Source organism: Panthera uncia, chromosome A2 (assembly GCF_023721935.1).
Source record: "Panthera uncia isolate 11264 chromosome A2, Puncia_PCG_1.0, whole genome shotgun sequence".
Classification (NCBI taxonomy): Eukaryota; Metazoa; Chordata; class Mammalia; order Carnivora; family Felidae; genus Panthera; species Panthera uncia.
In genome coordinates this window covers 8,320,192-8,345,814 of record NC_064816.1, presented here as the reverse complement: position 1 = coordinate 8,345,814, position 25,623 = coordinate 8,320,192, and the positions used below count along the sequence as shown (strand labels likewise).

Genomic DNA, 25,623 nt, shown 5'->3' with positions numbered 1-25,623 from the left:
GACAATGGCTCCATTCCCTGGGAGACTATGCGTAATGCCTGCCCAAACCTAGCTGGATTATGAGAACCCGCGTGGCTGGGCGGGCTCGTCGCTTCTGGTTTTACCCCTTATTCGCCCCGCCCCACATACTCCGCCCCCACTGCGGACGCTTGAGGGCCAGACCGCTCTTCCCGGCATGCATTGCCTGGGACGGGGCAAGTCGGGCGCCAAGCGCCTGGCCGGAGCCGCCTTCCCGGAGTCCTTTGCGCGGCACCTGGCGACAAAATGGCTGCCCGAGGGAGACGGGCGGAGCCTCCGGGCCGGGAGGCGCCGGGCCCCGCGGGCGGCGGCGGCGTCGGGAGCCGATGGGCTGAGTCTGGGCCCGGGACGTCGCCCGAGAGCGGGGACGAGGAAGCGTCGGGCGCGGGTTCTAGCCCGGTGTCGGGCGGTGTGAACTTGTTCGCCAACGACGGCAGCTTCCTGGAGCTGTTCAAGCGGAAGATGGAGGAGGAGCAGCGGCAGCGGCAGGAGGAGCCGCCCCCGGGCCCGCCGCGACCCGACCAGCCTGCCGCCGCCGCCGCCGCGGGCCCTGGGGATCTGAAGAGGAAGGGCGGCCCGGGCCCCACGCTCAGCTTCGTAAGGAGCCGCGGGGGTGGGGGCGGGCGCCAGGGCCTGCCTTGGCAGAGGGATTCGGGGCCCGAGAAAGGGGATCGGGATCGGGGTCCACCCTCCAGCCCAGATGAGGGGGCTGTTCGGGTCGCCCGCTAAGGATCCGGAAACTGGATTCTCGACGAGAGGTTTGGGGGGCGGGGGTGGGGACCCCCGGAGCCCGCCCGCGGGGGCCGGGAACCAGGGCATTGCATTCGAAACAGCGCTCCGTGGAGGGGGAAGTCAGGATCCCGGGATTCCTATTTGAGTGGTACTTGAACTTGGATAATGGGACCATCTTCCACTCTGGGGAAGGGGGGGCAAATTCAAATCTGGAATCTGAGCTGTGTGGATTAGAGACTCTCAGAACGCTTACTGTGTGACCTTAGGAAATTTGCTCTATTTCCCTGAGTTTCATTCGCCCAGTGTCCATTTATTGAGCACCTTACCTTATGCTGAGCATTGTGCTGGGTGCTGGATATGCCGTGTTGAACATGACAAGATCGTTGCTTTCCTGGAGTATCTGGGCTGGCCTATCCTTAAATTTCCTATTTACAAAAACGGATATCGTTGCATTTTCTGACGTGGTGGGGGTTCCGTGAGGCCATCCGGGAGGTTAGTGCCGGGTTTGTCTTATAGGAAGGGTTAAACCACCAGTGATTCTCAATTGGGAATGAACACCCCACCCCACCCTACCCTCCACCCCCACAATTTGGCAGTCTGGAGAAATTTTGGGTTGTCAGAACTGGGGGAGGGGTGCTGTTGACATCTGTGAGTAGGGGCTAGAGCTGCTGCTCAAATCCTACAATGCACAGGATGGCCCCCTGACCCCAAGCAAAAATGATCCCAGCTCAAAATGTCACCAGTGTGAGGTTGAGAAACTCTAGGCTAAATATATGGCAGCTATATTGATGGTCATCTCTGAGCTTGCTTTGTTTCTGATATTAAGATCCAGTCCCTGGGGGCTCCTCTCTGGCTCAGTTGGTAGGCCACGCGACTCTTGATCTCAGGGTCTAGAGTTCAAGCCCGACCTTGGGCATGGAGCCTGTTTAAAAAAAAAAAATAAAAATAAAAATCTGACAAGTTTCTTTACTAACAACAACAACAAAAAGAAGAAGAATGAAAAGCAGCTGATTCACAGCCTGGGTATTCATTTGTTCAGAGATGAGGTCTGTGTGGCGTGGAGAAAAAAATGTTGGCTTGAGAGTAACAGACTGGAGGTCAAGTTTTGGATCTAACAGTGTCGTTTGGGGCAGGTGATCTAACCTCTCCGAGCCTCAGTTTGTTCGTTTGTGAAAAGTGCATGGGACTAGTCCCAGCAGCACAGGTCACTTGATGCCTGGTTGAGGGGTAGAGAGGGGATGATGTGTGTGAAACCTGTTTGCCGCACGTGGGCACAGAAAGTGCCGTCAGCGGGAGCAGGTGGAGGACCAGGATGAGCTCTAGAGGGAGACTTCTGTTGGAGGGGAAGTGTTCAGAGCTAGGTTCCTAGGGTTGGTGGAGGAACTAGAGGTGGAGGCCGAGTACCCCTTTGCTAAGTGACAGGAACAGTGGTTGTCACTGCCTTTTGCGTTTATTCATGGAGGGGCGCTCTTAAAGGGGCCAGTTGAGGTGCGGGGGAGACGCTGTCGCTCGGCGGTTAAGGATGTTGCTCTGTGACTTAGACCCATCTAACCCTGCATCCAGTTCCGTTGTTTGCTGCCAGCAGGACCTAGGGTAGGGCCCTCTCCTTAAAGACGTTTCCTTATCTGTGAAATGGGGATGGTTGTAACCTTCACCGTAGGGCAGCTGTGAAAGTGAAGGATGACACATCCCAAGTACTTGGCACAGAGCTTAGCATACAGTGAGTGCTCAGTAAAGGGAGCTGTTGCTGACTGTGTGGTCCCTGCTAGGGGAGGGGGAAGCTTCCGGAGGGAGAGTGAGGACAGCCTGTCCCCACTGATGTGGGGCTTCTTCTCGCTTTCAGGGAGGGCAGCCCAGGGGCCCAGGACTGCCAGGGCATCATGGGCCCAGGGCGGGCGCTAAGAGTCGCGTGTGCTCCTCTCTGATTGCTGCGCAGGTCGGCCGGCTGGCGGAGCTGGGCGCGGCGTCGGGACGGGCCACCGGGCCGGGCTAGGAAGGTGTAGTGGGCCTCAGCGCCGCCAAGGGCGGGCCCGACTCCTGTAACCGTTGCAGTCTTCTGTCCCTTCACCCAGGTGGGCAAGCGCAGAGGCGGGAACAAACTAGCCCTCAAGACGGGAATAGTAGCCAAGAAGCAGAAGACGGAGGATGAGGTGAGCAGGCTGGGGGCGGGGGGGGGGGGGGGGGGGGGGGGGGGGCCCCCCCGCCGTGCCTTTCCCTTCCAGCCTCGGTGCCTAGCTGCTGAGCCCTTTCCCTCTCTGTCTAGCACCTGGGGGCTTGGGTGGGTGTGCTGGGTGCGGGTGCGAGGAGGAGGGCTTTCAACAGGATCCCCAGATAACTTGAGTCTGCATATCTTTACCTCAAACCCAGGACCTTGAGGGTGACTTGGGGGAAGGTGGGTGTCAGCTGTCTCAGGACAGTCCTGACCCCCTGTCCCTGGCCTCCTCGGTATCCCCTTGCAACCCCTGTGTGCCCCCCACCCGCAGGTATTAACAAGTAAAGGTGATGCGTGGGCCAAGTACATGGCAGAGGTGAAAAAGTACAAAGCCCATCAGTGCGGCGATGATGATAAGACTCGGCCCCTGGTGAAATGACCCCCTTCCCCCGCCTGCCTACGGCCTGGGACTCTCTGCGATGTACATAACTATTTAATGCAGCGGCAGCGGCGGCAGCCTTTCCCCTCCCCAAGGACTTCTACACAGAAGGAAATCGAGATGCTTCCCGCAGCCGCGGACGATTCTCCAGGACTCTTTTTTACCTTGAGCACTTGCCTCCTGAGACTTCATAGAACAGTGGTTTACTGTCCCCTCTCCTCCTACCTCCTCGCTCTCTCTGGCTTTTTCTGTCTTCTTCCCCATCCCCCCCCCCCCCACCCCCCCCCACCCCACCCCACCCCCCCCCCCCCTTAGCCATCACTTCTGGGAAGTAAAGAACTTGACTTAGTGCCGGAGCTGTGTGCTTGGTCTGCCTTCTTTGTTCTTTCCACCCTAAGCCTCCACTCCCCGCCACGGCCTAGTCCTGCACCAGGTCCTGGGTCTGGCTTGGTGAGGGGACTGTTGGGGAGCACGGGGAAGACAGGAGGGCATCCTCTCCTGTTGGCCTGGACTCTCCTCGGGACCCGTTTCCCCCTACCCCTGACAGAGCCCCCACTGTTGCTCCTCATGTTCAGGATCATATCCTAGCCCTATCTGGCTGGGCCACAGCTGTCAGTTTGTTCATTCAGCAGACACTTAATGAGTGCCTACTGTGTGCCCCAGGGTTTTCTGGGACCTGGGGCCACAGCAGTGAATGGAACAGACCATGTACACTTCCTGCCCTTCTGGAAGGAAACACACACAGACAAAAAGGGGGAAGCCATTTTGGGAGGTGACTGGGAAGAAGTACAGGGTGGAGGCTAGGGGGAGGGTGTCTGTTTCCCTTGACATCTGATCTGAGTCCTGAGGGAAGTGAGGAAGCAGGTGGAGGGAATAGCCAGTGTGAAAACAGGTGGGAGAACATGGGGCCTTTGTGGGGAGCTTCAAGGTGGCCCGTATGACTGAGCCTAAAGTGAGGAGGGTGTGTGGATTATATACAGAGCCTTGTGTGCTAGGGTCAGGATTTGGGACTTCATGCTTAGAAGAAGCCTTGGGGGAGGGGGGGGCAGTATGAGCCTGGGAGCCACAGGTTATATTTAATAGGCCCCTTTTTTTAAGTTTTTTTTTTTTTTTTTTTTTTTTTTACTTTTTTTTTTTTTTTAGAAACAGGAATAAGAGGGGGGGGGCAGGGAGAGGGAGACAGAATCTGAAACAGGCTCCAGGCTCTGAGAGCCCGACGCGGGGCTCGAACTCACGGACTGCGAGATCATGACCTGAGCCGAAGTCGGCCGCTCAACCGACTGAGCCACCCAGGCGCCCCGGCCCCTTTTGGCTTCTGTGTGGAGAACAGACTGAAGAGGGCCCTGGGGCAGAACCCAGAGATGAGGCTGGGCCGGGACCCGGGGAGGGGAAGAGGTGGACGGTTGGGGGTTGAGGAAGTGAGCAGGGCTAGGATCTGGACTCTGGCGGGGCTGCTCTGTCCTGCCAGCTCCCTGCAGCCCTCCCAGGGAGGCTGGGTCAACCCCACCCTTACGTATATGTGATCAGCACAGATGCCACCTTGCAGAACATGACTGTTGACATGTCAGGGGATGGAGTGTCCTAAAGGAAGCCTGACTCCCCTCGTGTCCTTTTAGTGCTCCTTGTACTTCTGTGCCCTCCTGGAAGCTGCCCGGCTGCCTGTTCTCCAGTGAACCCACAAACGCTTTAAGACGCCCGTGCCTCCTGATGATCCCTTCTGGAGTCTCCTAGACCTGGAGTGACATCTGGGTCCCCCCCAGCCTTGGGCCCACCTCCCAGGCCTTCCCGTGCAGGAATGCCGAGCAGCTGGCACTCCTCCCCATCCCAGATTCAGGCTCCCATCCCCCTTCCATCAGGAGGACCACGACTTGGAAGGTGATGGCAGATCGTGAGGGCCACCTGGTGCCTGGGACCTGTGTAGGCAGAGGGACGAAGGCTGAGGGGGTATCCACCTGGCCTCAGACTGACAGATCCAGCCTGTGGGGGATGGGGTGGGCCTTCCAGACACGGAGCACCCAGACAGGCAAGACTCCTTGTTTTAGTGGAGCTAACATTCTAGATGAGGAAACAAGAAACAAAATAGAATACAGAACACATCACACATCGGAAGGTTATACGTTCTATGGGGGTGGGGGGGGTGTATGAAAGGGGGGCAGAGATGAGCGTGGGAGAGATGGCAAGTTTCAGTTGGTCAGGGATGGCCCCGAGAAGGTTAACATTTGCCCCAAATTCTGAGAGCAGTGAAGATCCTCGGAAGTGTTCAAGGCCAAAGGAACAGTAGGTGCAAAGACACCCAGCTGAGAGCACCCCTGGCTCCTCAAAGAGAAGAGCAGTAGCGGGCTTCGGACAAGGAGACCTGCCCCTCTCGCTTCCTGCTAACTTCCTGCTGCAAGGCTTGTCCGGTTTATCTTCCACATTGGCTCAAAGGTCTCTCCCTCCTGTTTTTTGGGATGGTGAGCTGGCCCAGGTGTAACTTCGGCCTCGGGGATGTAGTGTTGGGGGAGGGGACATAGAAGGCCGATGGCGCCACCCTTACCTCCTCCCTCAAAGGCACCAGCAGCCGCTGGATCTTTAAAAAGAAACACAAGTGGGAGAAGTAGGTCGCCCCTGCAGCAGCTCAGCCTCTTTTCTGGAGTGTCAGGAGGCAGGAGATGCTGATGGAGTCCCAGCATCCCCCTTCACTGCATTCACCAGTCGTGACCTGGGGAAAGCCTGAAGGGGAAGGAGAATCAAATTCAGGGTTTGGTGAGTCACACGGTCGTGGCTTCAAACTATTCTGATGCCTGTTGGTTGTGTGATCTTGGGTAAGTCACTTAGCCTTTCTGTGGTTCAAGTTTTTCATCTATAAAATAGGGGTAAAATACAGAAGCATCGGCAGTGTCAAGGTCTTTTTTCTTTTTTTAAGTTTATTTATTTGGAGAGAGAGAGAGAGAGAGAGCGTGGGCGCGAGCACAAGCAGGGGAGGGGCAGAGAGGAGAGACAGAATCCCAAGCAGGCTTTGCACCATCAGCCCAGAACTCGGTACTCACCAACTGTGAGATCATGACCTGAGCTGAGATCAAGAATCTGTCGCTTAACAGACCGCACCACCCAGGCGCCCCAGAGTCAAGTTCTAAAGCAAGGGCAATATTGATGAAGTCAACATTAACCCTGACATTGTTTGAAGCAGCTGTCATTATTCTCTGGGTGAAGCAGTTGGCTTGGGTTGGGGGACGTATGGTGACCTTTAAACGTGGGAGCAGCGTGAAGAGATGCTCAAGCAGAGACACTGTTGTAAACGGAGAGGCCTTTGTCTCCCATTTCAGATTAACAGTGGAGCACCAGCTCCTTGAGTTTCTTTTTTGCACTGTTTCTAGCTGAAGTAAATTTCTAGTTGAAGTAAGTTTGCTGTGTACAGGGCTGTTGTGAGAGTTACATTAGGAAATTGCCTGACAGGCAGTAGGGTAGGTCTTAAGAAATAGTGAAATGAGGGCACCTGACTGGCTCATTCAGTAGTGTGTGACTCTTGATCTTAGGGTTGTGAGTTTAAGCCCCACTTTGGGCATGGAGCCTCCCTTAAAAAAGGAGGGAAGAAGTCTGGATTCAGTACTCAAATCCACTAGATGGGGAGAGGAAGAAAGACTTCCATGATCACACAGGGGCCGATACCTTGGACCACAAAAGCAGGGTGGGTCACTTTATTCTGCCCAACTCTCCTCTCCCCCAAGGCTTGGCGCGGGACCAATGGGAACTTGACTTATTATTTTCTTTTTGAAACTTGACATATTAAAAGAAGGTGAGCATTAAATTTTCTCGCCCATCTCCAACTCTCTCCCCACCTGACCCTTATCTGGAGCAATCCCCAACCCTGAACAGAAAACTCCCACACCCGTTCCCGAAACTTCCCGTCCCAGCCCCTCAATGTCACTCTTCCTTCTGCTCAATGCCCACCTCCGGGGGGTGGGGGGTGGGTGGGTTCCAGACCCCCGGGTTTTGAGTCACAGCCAGAGTCCGTAAGCGCGGCAACGCGGGCGCGCGGTGAGACGGGATTTGTAGTTCTGGGGCCTCGGGGCAAGCGAGGGAAGGCCATTGCGCATGCGTAGGCGGCGGGTTTCCGCACGTGTCTCTCCAGCCGGGTTTCGGTACAGCAAAGGTGGGAAACTGGGTTGCTCCTGTAGGGAGTCTTCCCCGACTGAGTGGCGTTCGGCGCCATCAGATCCTTCTGAAACCTGGGAGGCCCCAGTGGAGAGGTCTTCGGCACCTGTTTTTCATGAATGAACGGAGGGGGGCTGACTTTGCTAATGGAAAGTGGGCTGAGAAACGTGCCTCCTTCCTCCAGGTTGGGGCAAAAACTGACCTGCCTGCCCTGAAACCAAAAAGTTCTTGAGGCAGTGCTGGCTTGCCCTTTGGGATTAGAGGCCTAGTTGATTAAGTCAATTCAGTAAATATTGGTTTAGGGTGTGGCTGAATACAGTGAAAGGACGGCCTTGAGGTCTGGGGTGGGGTGGGGTGGGTAAAAGCCACGTTTTTAAAGACAGTTTACGGCAGGCCTGGTAATGCTTAACTTGATGATCTCCAACCCAGCAAACTGTTCTTATACCCATTTGACAAGTGGGGAAACCAAGGCTCAAAGCGGCAGGAGGTTGCCCACCTTGTTATTGGCCTGGCTAGGAAGAGGGAAACAGGCGCTCCAGGGTCTCCAGCTCCTCCCTACTATCCTGCTCTGCTCTTAAAAGGGGTGCCCTACTTTGTTCTCAGGTGGCGAAATGATTACGAAGATGCCTTTCATCATGACCCTGACCTTGCCTAAATCTACTGGGCTCTTTCACCGTATTCAACTTAGGCCTTTTGCTTCAGCGTTTATTAATTTCATTTAGAATTTCATATTCATGTGGGCTTTTCTCAGATCCGCATAAAAAGTATGAAACGGTACTGGAAAGCAAATAACACAAAATGTGGCAGAGGCTTCTTCAGGAACGCAAAGGTGCTCCGCTCCCTTTGTCCGGCTTTCCTTCCTTTGTCTCTGGGGTCTAAAATCCACCCTAGGCTAAGTCTTCTCTGGTCTTTCCACGAGGGCGCTTACTGTGCTCCTCCCAGGAGCATCCTCTGGATGCGAGGAGAAAGACACAGTTCAATTCCTGGAGGAGTGGGGGGACAGGCGCAACTAGCTGTGGCCGAGAGGTTACCGGGTCCACCAACACCTGAAGTCCCCACGCGCCACCAAACTCCGCTCCCAGCAAAGAGCCGCTGTCAGGCGGGCGTGAGACACGCTGAGAAAACGAGACGCTGGGAAGACCTAACGGCCAGAGAGGCCAGGAGAGCCGCCTACTCTCCTGTCACGTGACCTGGTCTCGGCGGGGACCGGTTCTCCCCGGAGCCAGGCCACGTGTTATGACTGCCTCTCCCCATTGGTTCAGCTGGGCCAGTTTGAACGGTGTACGGAAGCCGCCGCGGCCCATCCACGGCCGCGTTTTTTTTTTTCTTTTCTTTTTTTTTTTTTTTTTTTTAATTCCCTCTCTTTGGCTCCCTCCTTCCGCGCGAGTCTCAGGAGAAGCCGCAGCGCAAGGCGCCGCTGCTGCCACCCGGGGCCCGGTAAGTGGGCCTTACCCGAAGCTTGACGGGCTCGGCCCGGGCTTGCGTTGACCCCCGCCGGGGTCCGGGTCTGCGCCGCGCGCGGCCCGGCCGTCGGGACCGCGCCTGACTGGGAAAGGCCGAGAACCTGGTTTGGGCCCCATTCTCGAGGCAGCGAGAACGGGCCGGGGCGGGGGAGGGGGAAACCGAGCCGGGCTTAGGGGGTGGGGCCTCGGAGCCCGGCCAGACTCTGGTGCCTCGAGAATCGGGCCAGTGGGGCGGCTGGGGTCGGGCTGGAGGGGATCTGGGGGAAGCGTCTGGGGACTGCTTAGGGCCTGATTGGGGAACATCGCGAGGATCGGGTGTGTGTGGGGGGGCTATTTTGGTGGAGCTTTGGCTGGGTCTGGTTGCGGGAGGCCTCGGTGAAAAGTTGGGGGGTCTTCTTGGACCGTGACAGGGAGGGGCGTCAGACTTCGTTCTAGAGGGCTTTGCTGGGTCTGACTTCGAGGCGTCGCTAGGATCCTTTGGGGGGAAGGCTCCGGGCGGTGTTGGCGGCCAGGCCTAACTGGGGGAAGCTGCAGAGATCGGACGAAGTGGGTTTCCGGCTCGAGGTGGTGGGGGGCTTGGCCGAACTTGATTGGGGGAAACAGCAGAGATCCGTCAGCAGGAGTTAATGCTGACTGGGGCAGGGGGCGGGAGGGGGGAAAGACTTGGCCAGACCTGATTGGGGAAAGCGACGGGGACCCGTCCAGGGGTCATCTTTCGTGGGGTGGGCGGGCTTGGCTGGCTGTCTTTCCGAGAGGGAACTCGGACCTGTCTGGGGATTGCTTCGGGCCCGATGAAGGGGAATCTATGGATGGAGTCTGGCTAGGCCAAAAAGAGGAGAGTCTGGCATCCGGCTCAGTTTGGAGGGACAGATTAGAGGAGGTGGCAGGGATCGGGACGATTGGAGCACCTCGAGGCCGTGCATCTGGGGAGGCTCAGGGACCAGACCAAGGCGGAGGAGGCGGCTGGGATCTGGCGGAGCGTGAGGGCTGGATTTCGGAAGAAGAGGGTTCTTTGGGGACCGTGCCTGGACCAGGGAGACCGCAGGGGCCGGGGCGCCGTCGCGGTCTGGGGCAGGGCCGCTGGATGGAGAGGTGGCTGGGGCCTTGCCTAACGGCCGTGAGGCTGACGGAAGCCGTAGGGCCCGCAGCCGGCGGAGGCAGCATGGGCTGCCCTGGGCCGAAGGCGCCGCGCTGGGCCTGATGAGGCCCCGCCGGGGCCCCGCCACCGCCTCCCGTGGCCCGCTTCCATATCCCCTCGCCTGCGCTCCCTAGCCCGAGACTGCGCGGACGTGGATGGCGCAGCTGGCGGGACCCCGCACTTGGGCTGGTGTGGATCGGGCGACCCCCGCCTGTCCGCCGAGGGCGCTCCCGTCGTGCTGCCGCTGCGGCCACCTCCACGGCGGCTCAGCCCGGGGCTCACACGGGGCCCCTGGGACCCAGCGCTGACCCTGGCCCCTACCCCCGCAGCTCACCTCGCGCCATGGACTGGCAGCCAGATGAGCAGGGCCTGCAGCAGGTCCTGCAGCTGCTCAAAGACTCGCAGTCGCCAAACACAGCCACGCAGCGCATCGTGCAGGATGTATCCTTCCTTCCTTCCTTCCGGGCCCAGGGGGAACTGGGCAGACATCTGCAGCCCCTGAAGGCCAGAGGAAGGGGCCCGCTCCCTAATCCCCAGACTCTTGTTCTGTCAGGAGCTACAATTGGCAGAGAAGCAGGGATCCGACCCCTTGGGTCCCACGTGCAGAGAAAATGTGGCCCTGTGGGGGAGGGGGAGGAGGAACACCTTTCACTGGCACTGGGCCGTTTGGTTAGTTTCACCGTCAGGATTAATTTTTTTCAATCGAGGTTTGAAATACTCTGACTTAAAGGTTAAGATACTTAAACCATCAGCAAGTTTTACTTGAAAATATGACTTCCCTTCTTTTTTTAAAAAAGCAGGCGACGTGGGACTGGTGGCGAGCAGGACTGAGTAGCAGCCGCCTCCTTCAGACAGAGGGGCTCAGCCATGCTCCCCCACCACCTGGATGAGTTTCAGGTGCCTGAAGTGCTGTGTTATTCTGGCATGGAGCTTGACAGGTGGGGTCCCAGGAGCTAGCCACCTCATCCCAGTGGGCAGAGGGACTTTCAGCCACAGGACAGTGAGGGGACCCACCAGGGGAAGGCCCTTGTCTCCCAAGTCCCTTAACAGCCTGGCAGAAACTCAAACAACTGAACCAGTTTCCCGACTTCAACAACTACCTGATCTTTGTCCTGACCAGACTCAAGTCGGAAGGTATGTCCTCAGCGCCCCTCCACTCCAGCCGGACCCCGCTTCTTCCCCTGTGGTCCCCTGACCCTCGGCCCTCTTTCCCCAGACGAGCCGACTCGGTCCCTCAGCGGTCTCATCCTCAAGAACAACGTGAAGGCACATTACCAGAGCTTTCCGCCACCCGTGGCCGACTTCATCAAACAGGAGTGTCTCAACAACATTGGCGATGCCTCCTCACTCATCCGAGCCACCATAGGTGAGAGCGGGTAGTGGGAATCGGCCAGTGAGGACCCCTGAGTTCTCGCTCTCAGCTAAGGAGCTTTTTAGCCTGTTAAGAGTATCAGTTCACTGAAGGCTCCAGTACCGTGGTTGGTAGTTCCGTTACGATTGCCATCTTACAGATGAGAAAACTGAGGCACAGAGATGTTAAGGGACTTACCCGGTAAGTGGCAGAGCTCAGAAGTGGCCAGTGCAGGTCTGTGCTCTGAACCACTCCCCCCGAAATAGCCATTCTTTCTTTTGAGGCCATCACTCAGTGTTTAGGCCCTGAGGGTGTAGCACGTTAGAACCCGAGGCCTCCCTGTCCTGAGGAGTTGGGCGTCTCCGGCTATTTCTCCCCAGTAATGAGATGACACGGGAGTTAGTTTTGTGTTGGAGCCTTCCTGGCTCTCGGAGGGCTGCCTGAACAAGTTAAGGGAAGGACGACGGAGAATTCTCTAGCTGTTTTACCCCAAGCTTTTTCACTACTGATAAACACCAACTCAACACTTTGTTACCGGCTTGCTTTTTTTTTCCCCCCACCTTTACTGAGCTGTACTTGACCCCCAATGGATTTATGTTGGTATTCTTTAAATTGTCAGCTTTTTAACGTTGCTTTTAGAAGAAAGTTGTATCTAGCTTTTTTTTTAAGTTTACTTGTTTAGTTAGAGAGAGAGAGAGAGAGAGAGAGAGAATGATCAGGGGAGGGGCAGAGAGAGAGAGGGACAGAGGATCCCAAGGGGGCTTGGTGCTGATAGCACAAAGCCCGAATTCAGGGCTCGAACTTGTGCACCGTGAGATCATGACCTGAGCCAAAGTCGGATGTTTAGCTGACTAAGACACCCAGGCCCCGCTAAAGTTGTAGATAGCTTTTAAATGAAAAGATGTTTGTTTGCCGTAAAGAGCAGGTAACCTTAAAGACATGCAACAAAGACACAAAAATAGTATTAAGTTGGAATAGATACTGGGCCTGCCAGAAGTGCTGATCTTGGGGCCTGCGTCCTCTGTTAAGTGACCCTCAGCCCCGACGATACCCACTGTGAGACCAGTAGAAGGATCTGGACTTCCCGAGTTCACTAGATAGCCAGGTTCTGCTCTAAGTGTTTGAATTAAGGCATTGAAGCTTCCAACATCCCTAGGGACCCATAGTGGGGTTTTTTTCCCCCCTTTTGAGTCACAGAGGGGTTAGGACACGTGGCCAAGTTCGCACAGACAGGGACAGGGCTGGAACTGCACTCCCGAGTCCTCAGAGCCTACCCACCGCAGGTCACCCCTTTTCCAGCAGAAGCAGGAGCCAGAGTCGTCTAGAGTGATGGCAGTGACAGCTTCACCCTGCTGGGGAAACACTGCCACCTCCTGGCTTTAAATCCTATGTCTACGTCACCCTCACCTGTGTTCCCTTCGGCCGTATTCGGCTCAGCCACCAGACCGTCTCACGGCCCTGCCCTCCATTCGCGTATTGCACTTCACATTTGGGTTTCGAATCAGCGGTACGAGGCCTCCCCAAGGCTACGTGGTCCTGCACAACCTGCCTCTGTCACCTCTCAGCCCTCGCCTCCACCTGCTCCCCACCCTCACCACCCCCTGCTCAGCCCCTCTGGCTCCTCACCTGTCTTTGAGCACACCCAGCCTGCCTTTGCACCTGCCCGGGATGCCCTTTCCCCAGGGAGTTGGACAGCATCCCCTCATCTCCTTCAGGTCTTTGCTCAGAGAGCTAAGCGTCACCTGGGCAAGGCCTGCTCTGGCCACCCGTTTTTAAATTGCTGTTCTTGGGGCTCCTGGCTGGGTCCGTCAGAAGAGCATGCGACTCTTGACCTCGGAGTCGTAAGTTCCAGCCCCACCTTGGGTGTAGAGTTACTCAAAAACTAAATAAACTTTATAAAAATTAAAAAAAGATTTTTTTTTAATGTTTATTTATTTTTGAGACACAGAGAGACAGAGCATGAATGGGGGAGGGGCAGAGAGAGAGGGAGACACAGAATCCGAAACAGGCTCCAGGCTCTGAGCGGTCAGCACAGAGCCCGACGCGGGGCTCGAACTCACGGACCGCGAGATCACGACCTGAGCCGAAGTCGGACGCTTAACCGACTGAGCCACCCAGGCGCCCCTATAAAAATTAAAAAAAAAAAAAACGTTAAAAAGATTGCTGCCCTCACTCTCAGCCCTTGCCGGCCATCTTCTCTGCTTTCTTTCCCCCCCCTTAGCTTTTGGCATCTAGCCTCCCAGTTCTTTTGCTGATTTATTTTTACCTCGGAGCCTCTCTCACTAGGCAGTCTGCTCCCAAGGGCAGGGCTTTTGTATGTAGCTCTGTGCTGCTTCCCTGGGCCTGCAACAGCTGGCTTACGGTAGGGCCCCGAGGATCTCGAAAGGAGCGTGTAGGGCTTCTGGGGGACCGCGCGCGGACAGCCTGTGAGCCAGCGGAGCGAGTGCGCGGCAGGCCCGCACCCAGCCTGAGGCGGCGTCCTTTCCCGGCTGCCCCAGGCATTCTCATCACCACCATCGCTTCCAAGGGCGAGCTGCAGATGTGGCCCGAGCTGCTGCCCCAGCTGTGCAACCTGCTCAACTCGGAGGATTACAACACTTGTGAGGTTGGTGAGCGGCTGTGGCCCGCCTGGCCGGGAGCCGGGGAGCCGGGCTGGGGTTCACATCCGTCTGCCCGCTCCTCTCCACCCAGGGGGCCTTCGGAGCCCTGCAGAAGATCTGCGAAGACTCATCCGAGCTCCTGGACAGCGATGCCCTCAACCGGCCCCTCAACATCATGATCCCCAAGTTCTTACAGTTCTTCAAGCACTGCAGCCCAAAGATCCGGTGGGTGTGGCTTCCCAGGGTGGGGGCGGGGGTCTGCGGAGGGGCTGGGCAGGGGCGGAGTCAGGGCCGACCCACGTGCCCCCCTCCCTGCCAGGTCCCATGCCATAGCCTGTGTGAACCAGTTCATCATGGACCGGGCCCAGGCGCTGATGGACAACATCGACACCTTCATCGAGGTGGGCTGCCGGGCTGAGGGTGAGCAGGGCGAGGGCCGAGGGCCCGGCTGCAGCTGATCCCACCCTCCCTGCAGCACCTGTTCGCCCTGGCCGTGGACGACGACCCTGAGGTGCGGAAGAACGTGTGCCGTGCCCTGGTGATGCTGCTGGAAGTGCGGATCGACAGGCTCATCCCCCACATGCACAGCATCATCCAGGTGTGCATGGCTAGCCCGGGCGTGCTGTGGGGTGGGCGGCCGGTGGGGAGTCGCCCCGGGCTGGGCCAGGCCTTAGGCTTTTTCCCACCCTGCCCTAGTACATGCTGCAGAGGACCCAGGACCACGATGAGAACGTGGCCCTGGAGGCCTGTGAGTTCTGGCTGACGCTGGCCGAGCAGCCCATCTGCAAGGAAGTCCTGGCCTCCCACCTGGTCCAGTGAGTGCCACCGCTGCCCTCTGTCCCACCTCAGCCCCCACCCCTCGCTGTACTCTGCCTTCCCTCTGGTTGTCTCCTGTGTTAGTCTCGGTCTGTGTTCTCTGTCTGCGCTTACTTTTGATCCCTGTGCGTTTCTGGTTGGCAGGCGATAAGAAGATAATTTCTAATGACTTAAACATGTGGGGGCTCCTGGGTGGCTCAGTGGGTTAAGCGTCCGACTTCAGCTCAGGTCATGATCTCACGCTCTGTGAGTTGGAGCCCCGCGTCGGGCTCTGTGCTGTCAGTTCAGAGCCTGGAGCCTGCTTCGGATTCTGTGTCTCCCTCTCTCTCTGCCCCTCCCCGACTCATGCTCTGTCTCTCTCTGTCTCTCAAAAATGAATGTTAAAAAAAAAAATTTTTTTTTAAATGCGGTAAATTATAGGTGAAAGAAATGAAAAATCAGCAGAGGCTGCAGGCATAGCTGGATCCAGGTGCTCAAAGGATGTCAAAGATGTCTGTGTAGTCTCAGACCTACTCCTGTGTTGGCTTTGTCCTCAGGCACGACCTTCCCTCATGGTAGTGCTGTGGTCTTCTGCTTACCTTCAAGCTTAGGAACCTCAGAATAAAGAAATTCTCTCTCAACCAGTATCTCCAGCAAAAGTCCTAGGGCTCACCTTCCTTGGCCAACTTGGATCACTCGCCTATCCCCGAGTCATGAATCATTTTCTCCTGAGGTGCGTGGGCACCAGCTGAGGGCGCCTGGCTGCCCTGCCTGTTTCTTCTCTAATCTGGCCCGTCCCAGGGAAGGGCCTCATGTCCTTGCCTTACAGCATGCTAGGGTTCGGCCACCGTTTGAAGCTCTCTGGCGTTTTCAGGGGTCTGGACTTCATTGAGTGGCCAGGTCTGGGTCAAGAGCCCTCGTGGGGAGCCAGGAGTCATGTCAGCTCTGTCCCAGTGACCATGGTTGACTAGGTTGGGATAATAGCCCTAAGTTCCATACACTGCCCCTTGGCTCCTTGTTGCTTCCGTTTTGCCCAGGCTGTGAGCCCTCCTGGGGACCCCTGCGTCCCATCCCAGTGAACAGCCTCTCTCCCCACAGGTTGATCCCCATCCTGGTAAACGGGATGAAGTACTCAGAAATCGACATCATTCTGCTCAAGGTCAGTCTGGGCCGACCGCCGGGCGTGAACAGGCAGGTGAGGGCTGGGGCGTTGGGGCTGCGGGCCCTGGTGGTGCTTAGTGATCTGTCCGGCCTTCCACAGGGGGACGTGGAAGAGGACGAGGCGGTCCCCGACAGCGAGCAGGACATCAAGCCACGTTTCCATAAGTCACGCACAGTGACGCTCCCCCATGAGGCCGAGCGGCCTGATGGCTCGGAGGACGCAGAGGACGATGACGACGACGATGCTTTGTCCGACTGGAATCTGAGTGCGTGGCCTGGCCTGTGGGGCCTGGGGGGTCGGGGGCAGGAAGCCCAGGGGCTGCCTCTCGGGAGGTGATGAGGGGCCTCCTCAGAGCAGATCGTGACGACTCTAATCACGATCTCTGATCCTGGGGATACGGTCCAGGAGGCTGGCAGCCGCCCAAAGAGCCTCCCTGCTTCTGCCCCCCTCCCCTACCCCTCTCGTCCCAGGGAAGTGCTCGGCAGCTGCACTGGACGTCCTGGCCAACGTCTTCCGGGAGGAGCTGCTACCCCACCTTCTCCCCCTGCTCAAGGGGCTCCTTTTCCACCCTGAGTGGGTGGTCAAAGAGTCGGGCATCCTGGTGCTGGGCGCCATCGCGGAGGGTGAGTGCCCCGCCGGCCTGGTAGGGGCCTGGCCCCTGAGCCCCTCACTGGTGCGGGACGGTACGGGGTGGCCCAGGCAGGGCTGTGTCCGGGGTGTGGCCGCACAGCACGGGCGACGCCACCCCCAGGTTCTCTCTGAGGCCTGCCCTGCGCCCTCCAGACAGCTCTGGGATGTGAGTCTTCCCCACGGCCCGTGGGCCTGAATGGAGCCCCCAAACCCCACAGTGCACGCCCCCCGCCTTGAATTCTCACAGACAGCGGTTCTGCGAGGCTGTCGGCATGGTTACGGTCGGAAAAGCGACAGGCAGCCTGCAACGCTTGCCCCACGGCTGGCAGCCCGGTCCCCCGGGCTCAGCGCAAGCCCGATGACGTGGGGCGCATAGATGAAGAAACTGGGGTGCGGGGAGATTTACGCCGTTTCCCCGGTCACCCAGGGCGCGGCTGGGCTTTAGCCTGCCGCCAGCTCCCAGGCTGGCCTGTGAATCGGAAGAGTCCACTGGTGGTATTTACGCAGACCTCTGTCCTTTTCGCGCCTTTTGCGCTCCTTCGTCCCGGTGGGACGTTATAGCTTGAGTTACAGGTGTCACCAGTGCCCGCCTCAGCCTCCAGGCCTCTCATAAAAAGTTCAGACGCGACAACAGGAGCCGTGTGTTTAAAGTTTATCTAAGGAAAGATTTCCTCACATAACCGGCCCAACGTACGTTACGTTAGCACGGGAACGTGAATTAACGGGTTATGTCAGGCGTCCTAGTTTTTAGCGGAAAAGGATCTCGAGGGATTGACCCATAACTGGTTAAAATAGTTCTTGGGTCTTGGATCATTAGATGGCGTGCTGTTATCTGTGTTCTCCGAACAAGAGATTCATGTGTGGCTTTTTTTCTTTTTAAGAAAATGTGAAAAATAGAAAAAGCACAAATACCCCAGAAATGTTTCAAAAGAAAAGTACTTGGGGTGCCGGGCTGGCTTATTCAGTGGAGCGTGTAGCTCTTGATTTTGGGCTCGTGAGTTCGAGCCCCACGTTGGGCGTAGAGTGCAGGTTGAAAAAGGAAAATTACGGGGCACCTGGGTGGCGCAGTCGGTTAAGCGTCCGACTTCAGCCAGGTCACGATCTCGCGGTCCGTGAGTTCGAGCCCCGCGTCAGGCTCTGGGCTGATGGCTCAGAGCCTGGAGCCTGTTTCCGATTCTGTGTCTCCCTCTCTCTGCCCCTCCCCCGTTCATGCTCTGTTTGTCTCTCTCTGTCCCAAAAAAAAAAAAAAACAAAAACAAAAACGTTGAAAAAGGAAAATTACTTCCCGACCATTTTGGTCACCGTGCTGCCCGGCCATCTGTGAATTAATGAGTGACTGTCACGGGGTAGAGCCAGTGGAGGGGAAAGGCTTGTCCTGACGCTGCTTCCCATCGCGGCTTTGCCTTTCACCGTTTCTGTGACTGAGCCATCGTGTCTGTGGTTCAGCCTCCCAGCCTCAGTGTCCCCCTCCCCCATGGCAGGTGCCACTGAGCTCTGTGCAGAGGGTGAGGTGTGGCCAGGCCCAGCTGGGCTCAGGCTTGCCCTTGTGCTGCTGCTTGCAGGCTGCATGCAGGGCATGGTGCCCTACCTGCCCGAGCTGATCCCGCACCTCATCCAGTGCCTGTCGGACAAGAAGGCCCTGGTCCGCTCCATTGCCTGCTGGACGCTGAGCCGCTATGCCCACTGGGTGGTCAGTCAGCCACCTGACATGCACCTCAAGCCTCTGATGACAGAGCTGCTCAAGCGCATCCTGGATGGCAACAAGAGGGTGCAGGAGGCGGCCTGCAGGTGACCCTCAAGCCCTGGCCCCACGGCCCCCACCCCTGCCCCACTGGCTGCCTCCTGGGAAGTGATGATACTCCTGACCCTTGACGTCACGCTGATCTCTCACGTATTCGTACTGGCTGATCCCGGGTGCATGCCCTCCCCACAACCCCACCCAGGGCCCAGCCCCGCCTGCGGCCGCCCCCCTAAACCCCTTCCCCACTCCAGTGCCTTCGCCACCCTGGAGGAGGAGGCCTGCACAGAGCTGGTGCCCTACCTCAGCTACATCCTCGACACCCTCGTCTTCGCCTTCGGCAAGTACCAGCACAAGAACCTGCTCATCCTCTACGACGCCATCGGCACCCTGGCTGACTCTGTGGGCCACCACCTCAACCAGCCGGTGAGGCCCCACGGCATCTCCCTCTCTTGATCCTCACACCCCTTTGCATCCAGTGACCTGGCGGCAACCTCGTGTCGCATGCCGGGGACATGGCCGTGACCTCGAGAGGCAGACAGACGGACCCTGCCCCCGCCCTCGCCCTGCTCCCGGTCTAGCGGGGGAAACGGTTATGCGACAGCGTGGCAAGTGCTGTGCTGGGGAAACTCGGGCCTGCGGGAACCAGGAGGCGCCGACCTGGGCTCCGAGGGGGGCGGAGAGGGGAGGCCGGGGCTAGGGACGAGAAGGGCCTGGGGGTCTGGCTGGATGGCAAGGCCCTGTAGGGCCCCATGAGCCACAGCAAGGAGCCCAGACCTCATCACTTAGGCGATAGGTGCCTCTGAGTCACGAAGAGCCCTGCGGGTTCCAGGCTGCCACCCCCGTGCGGGGGGCCCCAACTTCACGCTTCCTTTTCAGGAATACATCCAGAAGCTGATGCCTCCGCTGATCCAGAAGTGGAACGAGCTCAAGGACGAAGACAAGGACCTCTTCCCTCTGCTAGAGGTGGGTGGGCTCCAGGCCCTCTCCCAAAGCCCTGCCTCATCCTTCCTGAGTTCACCTCTCCTGCCTTCCGCCCAACCAGTGCCTGTCATCGGTGGCCACCGCCTTGCAGAGCGGCTTCCTGCCCTACTGCGAGCCAGTCTACCAGCGCTGCGTCACCCTGGTGCAGAAGACCCTGGCCCAGGCCATGGTGAGCATCGCACCACCCCTGCCCCGCCCTGCGGCTGCCCCAGCCGGGGCCCGCTCCCCTTACCCGCCTGCCCCATCTGTGCCCAGATGTACACCCAGCACCCTGAGCAGTATGAGGCCCCCGACAAGGACTTCATGATCGTGGCACTGGACCTGCTCAGCGGCCTGGCCGAGGGCCTGGGCGGCCACGTGGAACAGCTGGTGGCCCGCAGCAACATCATGACGCTGCTCTTCCAGTGCATGCAGGTGGGCGGGCCCCTCGCAAGCCTGACTTGCGGCCCGGGGTGTGCCCCGCGGACAACAGGAGAAAGGGACCCGTAGGGAAAAAAAAGCTTGTGCTTATTTTAAAAAGTGATTCAAAGAAGACATGAGTAAAATCTCGTTGAAAAACAAGGAGCTCCCGGCTGGCTCAGTCCGGGGAGCATGTGACTCTTGATCTCGGGGTCGTGAGTTCCAGCCCCATGTTGGGCATAGAGATTCCTAACAAAAACAAAGGTAGAAAGAGGAAATAGGAAAGCATAAGCCCCTCCCACTTGACGTATATGCGCACCCCCAGGGTCTCCGGATGGGCAGCAGTTAACCCCTGCCCCTTCCTATAGCGGTACCGTGAGCAAAGCCCTGCAGTTCACGGGCCCCGAGTGCCCGTGATGGGGCCTTGAGCTTCCACGATGGGAAGTGGCAGGGTCAGGCCGTTCTCCCGGGGCTGCTCCTCTAGCTGGCCTGCTGGGAGGGATTAGTTTGGGACCCCTGCTGGTTGGGGGGAGGGGCATCTTGCCACGCCAGCCCTGCTCTGACCCCCCAGGACTCCATGCCTGAGGTCCGGCAGAGTTCCTTCGCCCTCCTGGGAGATCTCACCAAAGCCTGCTTCATCCACGTCAAGCCCTGTATTGGTATGATGCCCATCTCGTCACCCCCGTGACCCCCAGCCCTGGCCTCGAGTGATGGAGAAACGACCCTGGGAGGACAATGACCAAATCGGGATGTATTCGTACTGTCTGATGGGGTCTGCCCGGGCCAGGCCCGGGAGCTCACCCTGGCTGGCCCCCCTGCCCAGCACTCTTCTTTCTCCCCACCAGCCGAGTTCATGCCCATCCTGGGCACCAACCTGAACCCTGAGTTCATCTCTGTCTGCAACAATGCCACCTGGGCCATCGGCGAGATCTGCATGCAGATGGGTGAGTGTGCTGCAAGTTGACGGGCCCCGCGCTGTCACCCACATCGGTCTGTTCCCTGTTGAGGGCAGACCCCTGGCCGTGCCTGCCAGGCCCCTGGGGAGAGAGCCCCGGTGCTCCTTGAGGATTGCCGCAGTTGGTCTGGCAAGAAGACCTCTCTGAGTGGTTTCCGCCGGGAGACTCCCAAATGGCTGAAAGGCCGTCTGTGATTGGTCTTCCTAAAGAGGCGGGACAGGCGGCCTGTTCTGGCTGGACTTTTGGCGACCTCCCGGCCCCACGCAGTCGGCCCACTGGGATTGGTTGGGAGACTTTGGCGGCTTTCTCCCTCCCCACCTACCCCCACAGGGAATCTGGGTAATGCGGTCTCGCCCCGGTGTTGGAGCTGTGACTCCAAGGAAGCTTCTGGCGTTTGGAAGGCTTGGGTCTGCCCCTGGTTGGCCACGGGTCCTGAGCCGGGGACCAGCTGGAGAATGTTCTCCGTTCCCTCAGCGGTTGCAGGGGGTCAGTGTGTAGATGCAGCTGAGGTCAGCATGGGTGGTCTGGGCCGTGCGGGGCTCTGACTGACCGGTCCCCCAGGGGCAGAGATGCAGCCCTACGTGCAGATGGTCCTCAACAACCTGGTGGAGATCATCAACCGGCCCAACACCCCCAAGACGCTGCTGGAAAACACAGGTGGGCACCAGGCCTGAGCTGTTGCCGTCCCCTTACCTGGATGGGGTTCCCAGCCGGGAGGGTAGTGCCGAAGAGACCTTGGGAAAGAAGCAGGGAAGGTTTCTGGGAAGACGTGGAAGGGGGTTCTGAGGAGAGCCCCGAGAGAGATGTGGGCCTCGGGGGAGACCCCGGTTGGGCCTGTTCCCTTGGGGCCCATGGGGCGGGGCTGGTGCCTCGTGCCAGAGGCCCCGCCACGTACCGTCCCGGGGCCGCTCGGGGTTGCAGGTCGCCTGACGGGTCCCTCTGCCATTCCAGCCATCACCATCGGCCGCCTGGGCTACGTGTGCCCACAGGAGGTGGCACCCATGCTGCAGCAGTTCATCCGGCCTTGGTGTGTGCCCCCCTGCGTGGGGCCTGCGTACGGTGGGCCGGGCGGCAGGGCGGGGGGGGGGTGGCAGGCCCGCCCCTAAGTGCACGCGTCCCGGCCCATCGCCCGCCGAACCCTCGCTCCCGCCACCCGCTGACCTGCCGCTCCCCACTGACCCCCCCCGCCCCCCTGCCCCCCCCCCACCACAGATGCCCATCCTGCCCCAGCCCTGCCAGCTCACTGCCTGCTGCTCACCTCCCCCACAGGTGCACGTCCCTCAGGAACATCAGGGACAACGAGGAGAAGGACTCGGCCTTCCGAGGCATCTGCATGATGATAGGCGTCAACCCCGGGGGCGTCGTGCAGGTTGGGGCAGCTGGGCCTGGAGGGAAGGTGCGGGGGCCGGGCCCGGCGGCCCCTCACACGGGACCTGTCGTGTTTCAGGACTTTATTTTCTTCTGCGACGCCGTGGCTTCCTGGGTGAGCCCGAAGGATGACCTTCGGGACATGTTTTATAAGGTGGGCTCCCGCGTGGCCCTGCCGCGATCCCTGGGAGTCGGCAGCTGGGAGGGCCTCAGGGGGAGGGAGGCCGAGCTCCTCTCGCTCTGGCCTGGGGCGCCCCTCACCCCCTGCCCCCCGGCCTCCCTGCAGATTCTCCACGGCTTCAAAGACCAAGTCGGGGAGGAGAACTGGCAGCAGTTTTCTGAGCAGTTCCCGCCTCTGCTCAAGGAGAGGCTGGCCGCCTTCTATGGGGTCTAGATGAGCCTCGCGACCGCCAGGTGAGGAGGCTGCCCGCGGGGGCGCTGTGGCTGTTGTAGGGGGGCGGAGGGGTGCAGGCCCTGACCCCCGCCTCTCCCCACAGGTTTCTGTCTGCGTCGTTGGAGGGGTTGCTGGGGAGCACGCTGCGTCCGGAAGTCGCCGTGCCCTGGTCGAGGGGGGTTAGGGAGGAGTGAGCGGGACCCAAATCCAGACGCCTTCCCCGTCCACCTACCTGCCACGGGTGTGTGTGGCCTGCCGGCCAGCGGGCGAGTGGGTGGGGTCTCCACACTCATCCTACAAACAGGGGAGGGGGGTGGGACTTCTTGGCAGCAAGGGCCCTTTGCTCAATCGGGGTCACCTCGGGCAGCCCACCTGGGCCAGCCCCGTGGGAGGGAAGATTCAACACGGCCGACCGAATCCGGCTTAGGATGAGGCGAGGGGAAAGCAGGCGGGGAGGGGGGTCCTTGTAGAGACACGTACACTCACATGTACACACGTGGCCACACGCATGTGCGGCGCTGCAGCCAGCCGGGCTGGGCCAGCCGCCCCACCATTTCCCCGACTGCATGGAGACAGTAGAATTAGTGAACCCCTGAGTTAACCCGTAAGGCCTTCCGTGTAACCTGCATCTAGAGTTTAAGAAGCTTCTGCTGTTTTGCCGGAATTGGTGACTGGGGAGGGCTGGGTGGGTTGGGGGGCCTCCGCCGGGACCCTGGGGCGGGGGAAGAGGACGGCTGTCTTCAGGCCGCCCGAGTCAGCTCGCGCACGCTTCGGACCTGCTCCGCACACTTCCTGCCGGCTCTGTGGCATCCACAGCCCGTGCGTCCCCCTCCTTGTTGTGTCCCAGCCGGAAGAGTGGGGACTGCCGGAGTGGCCGAGGCTGGCCAGAGGTTGCCCTTTCTCCCCCCACTGTGCTCCAGTGACTTTTGAAGACGCTGGGCCAGGACCTTTTTCCTGAAGAGGGCTGGGGGCAGCCAGAGCTGCTGACCTCTACTCCCTGAGTCTCTCCATAAGCAAGTGCGTTTCAAGGGCAGTCTGTTTCTCTGTGCTTCTTAAGAGCCCTCCTCTCAGGTTCCAGCCTGAGTTTTAACACGAGGGCTGGGGCCAGGGCATTTAATTGGTGGGGACAGAGGATGAACGTTCAGGCTTTGCCAGCAAGAAGCAAATGAAGGGCTTTGGAGGAGGAGAAGGTGGTACACCCCCGACCCCACTCTCTCTGTCCCTGGGGCTTCCTGTCTTCATGGCTCCCAGCGGGCTACAGGACCCCACCAGATAGGGGCAGTGATTCTAGGGAGCCTTCTGGGAATGGTTGGAGATGCAGTCACAGTGTGGGCGGCACTCCTAGAGGGGCGAGGGGGGTGTGGTCACTTCTCACTTGGCCTCAGAACTGAACCGGGCCCTGCAGCCCCCTTAATGTTTTCCTTTTTCTCCTCCCTTACTTTTTGCTTTTCTGGGGGTCGTTTTGTGGGGCTTTGACTGGATTCCTACATCCTGGGACTTGTTCCATTCATCCCCGCAGGGCCCTGGACCCGGCCCCGTTACAGCCTTGTGTCTTCTCCCAGACAGGGTCGGGCCCTGCCTCGATTCCAAGGGGTACATGGTGCACATTCCATAAACTCGGCTGGCTTCCTTACCCTGTCAGACTCCCAACAGGTCTCTGGAAGCCATTTGTTTAAAAAAAAAAAAAAAAAAAGGAAAAAAAAATTAGGTACCATTGAATTTTCTGGTAATCCAGTTTTTGGGGGCATCCTCTACTGGGCCTTGGGGGTTGTGGGTGGAGCGGCTGGCTGCTGGGATTGGTAACCCCTTCTCCACCCAGGATGGGGGGCTCCAGCCATTCAGGAAAGGGAGCCTGGTTCTAGTTTTCTTTCTTCTTCTTCTTTTTTTTTTTTTAAGAAAACTATTTAATTTTTTAATTTATTTTTGGTTGATTTTTGCACAACGAAGTTTCAGCTTCTCAACCTTCTTCCCTGCCCAGGGCTGCAGACCCTGACTGGCCTCGATCTGCAGTTCCTCTGTTTTCCACATCCCTCCTTCCCCCTCCCCCTCCTCCTCCTACGGGCTCCAGGGTCTGTCCATTTGTTACTGTGCCGTGCTGGGGATTGGCGCCGAGGTGGCGTGAGATTCCACTTGTGTAGAACTTTGTTGAGTAAAGATCAGTTTCTTGTGGAACACTTGGTCTCCATCCAGCCTCCTGTATCCTCGGCTTTGGCAGTAAAGACGTGGAGGGGCTTGCCTGGGACGCTTTAGAAGTAGGGATGCACAGGACTCAGGAAATCATTGGCGGAGCAGGGAAGTAGGTAAGCATTAACAGCGTACGTTTCTTGGTACCTGGAGCCTCTCCCCTTTCTTCCCAGTGAAATGGAAAGGTGAAAGGGAATGACTAAGATTAAATGTCCTAACACACACGTGTAGTGTGTTCTCCAGAATGTAATTACAGGTCTCTTGAATTCAGTAAAAGGGAGCCTTTAGTGTTGCAGATCCCCATCCGCCTTAGACCAAACTAAGGGGCAAAGCCTTGCAGCACTCCTCTCCGCCTAACCCCACCACTCCGGGTCATGGGGCAGGTTAGATGTTTTTATAAAAAGCTCGGCACCAGGCCTCTTGGAGGTGTAATAAGTAAGTATGAGTGACCGTTACTGAGTCAAATGAAAAACTGCTAAGCTCTTGGGGACACACAGCCTCAGAATACAATCTTGTTGCAACCTCAATAGGGCCCAAAGTCACGTGCATCATCTTGGGGGAGAAAAGCGGACACGGACATACATCCGGCATCCATTCAACATACGTTTTTAGCGAGGGCACAGGAGATAAGCAGTGCAACAGTCATCTGTCCCATAGAGAAAAAGAGGGGAGGGGAAAGAACATTGGGAAAATGGTCAGTGTTACCGTAGGGTACTGTGGGGAGGCCTCACTGTGAAGGTGGTAACCGGTTAAGCATCCGACTTCTGCTCAGGTCATGATCTCGAGGCTCCTGATTTCAAGCCCCGCATGGAGCTCTGTACTGACAGCCCAGAGGCTGCATCCGATTCTGCGTCTCCCTCTCTGCCCTTCCCCCGCTTGCACTCTCTCTTTCTCCCTCTGTCTCAAAGATAAATGAACATTTAAAAAAGAGTGAGGCAGAGAAAAACAGCAAGTGCTCTGGGATATTTATGTGGCTCGGTTAACAC

At 58.2% G+C, this 25,623-nt stretch overlaps 2 protein-coding genes and 2 non-coding genes across 9 annotated transcripts; all 4 read left to right on the top strand.

The window, feature by feature from the left end:
* Positions 1-169: 169 nt before the first annotated feature.
* TRIR (telomerase RNA component interacting RNase) lies at positions 170-3,382 on the top strand. The gene is made up of 3 exons (XM_049639915.1): positions 170-615; positions 2,823-2,900; positions 3,234-3,382. Exons 1-3 carry the CDS (start codon positions 265-267, stop codon positions 3,339-3,341), a joined length of 537 nt encoding a protein of 178 aa, XP_049495872.1. The 5' UTR covers positions 170-264; the 3' UTR covers positions 3,342-3,382.
* A 5,440-nt stretch (positions 3,383-8,822) lies between these two features.
* Positions 8,823-24,627, top strand: TNPO2 (transportin 2). 6 transcript variants are annotated; one of them, XM_049639904.1, is made up of 25 exons: positions 8,823-8,912; positions 10,406-10,517; positions 11,135-11,210; positions 11,293-11,442; positions 13,926-14,032; positions 14,119-14,252; positions 14,347-14,428; positions 14,503-14,625; positions 14,724-14,842; positions 15,921-15,981; positions 16,084-16,249; positions 16,455-16,607; positions 18,177-18,402; positions 18,607-18,778; positions 19,232-19,318; positions 19,398-19,505; positions 19,592-19,750; positions 20,307-20,394; positions 20,581-20,679; positions 21,253-21,348; positions 21,643-21,718; positions 21,961-22,060; positions 22,139-22,213; positions 22,346-22,447; positions 22,557-24,627. In XM_049639904.1, exons 2-25 carry the CDS (start codon positions 10,419-10,421, stop codon positions 22,635-22,637), a joined length of 2,739 nt encoding a protein of 912 aa, XP_049495861.1. In that variant the 5' UTR covers positions 8,823-8,912; positions 10,406-10,418; the 3' UTR covers positions 22,638-24,627. The 6 variants fall into 6 exon arrangements, with proteins under 6 accessions (XP_049495861.1, XP_049495859.1, XP_049495856.1 ...); XM_049639902.1 differs by having other exon boundaries at positions 22,346-22,473; XM_049639899.1 differs by having other exon boundaries at positions 21,613-21,718; positions 22,346-22,473.
* On the top strand, positions 18,458-18,527 carry LOC125931163 (small nucleolar RNA SNORD41). The gene has a single exon (XR_007460413.1). It is a non-coding gene; the product is annotated as a small nucleolar RNA SNORD41 (small nucleolar RNA).
* On the top strand, positions 20,435-20,510 carry LOC125931175 (small nucleolar RNA ZL2). The gene has a single exon (XR_007460425.1). It is a non-coding gene; the product is annotated as a small nucleolar RNA ZL2 (small nucleolar RNA).
* Positions 24,628-25,623: the final 996 nt, after the last annotated feature.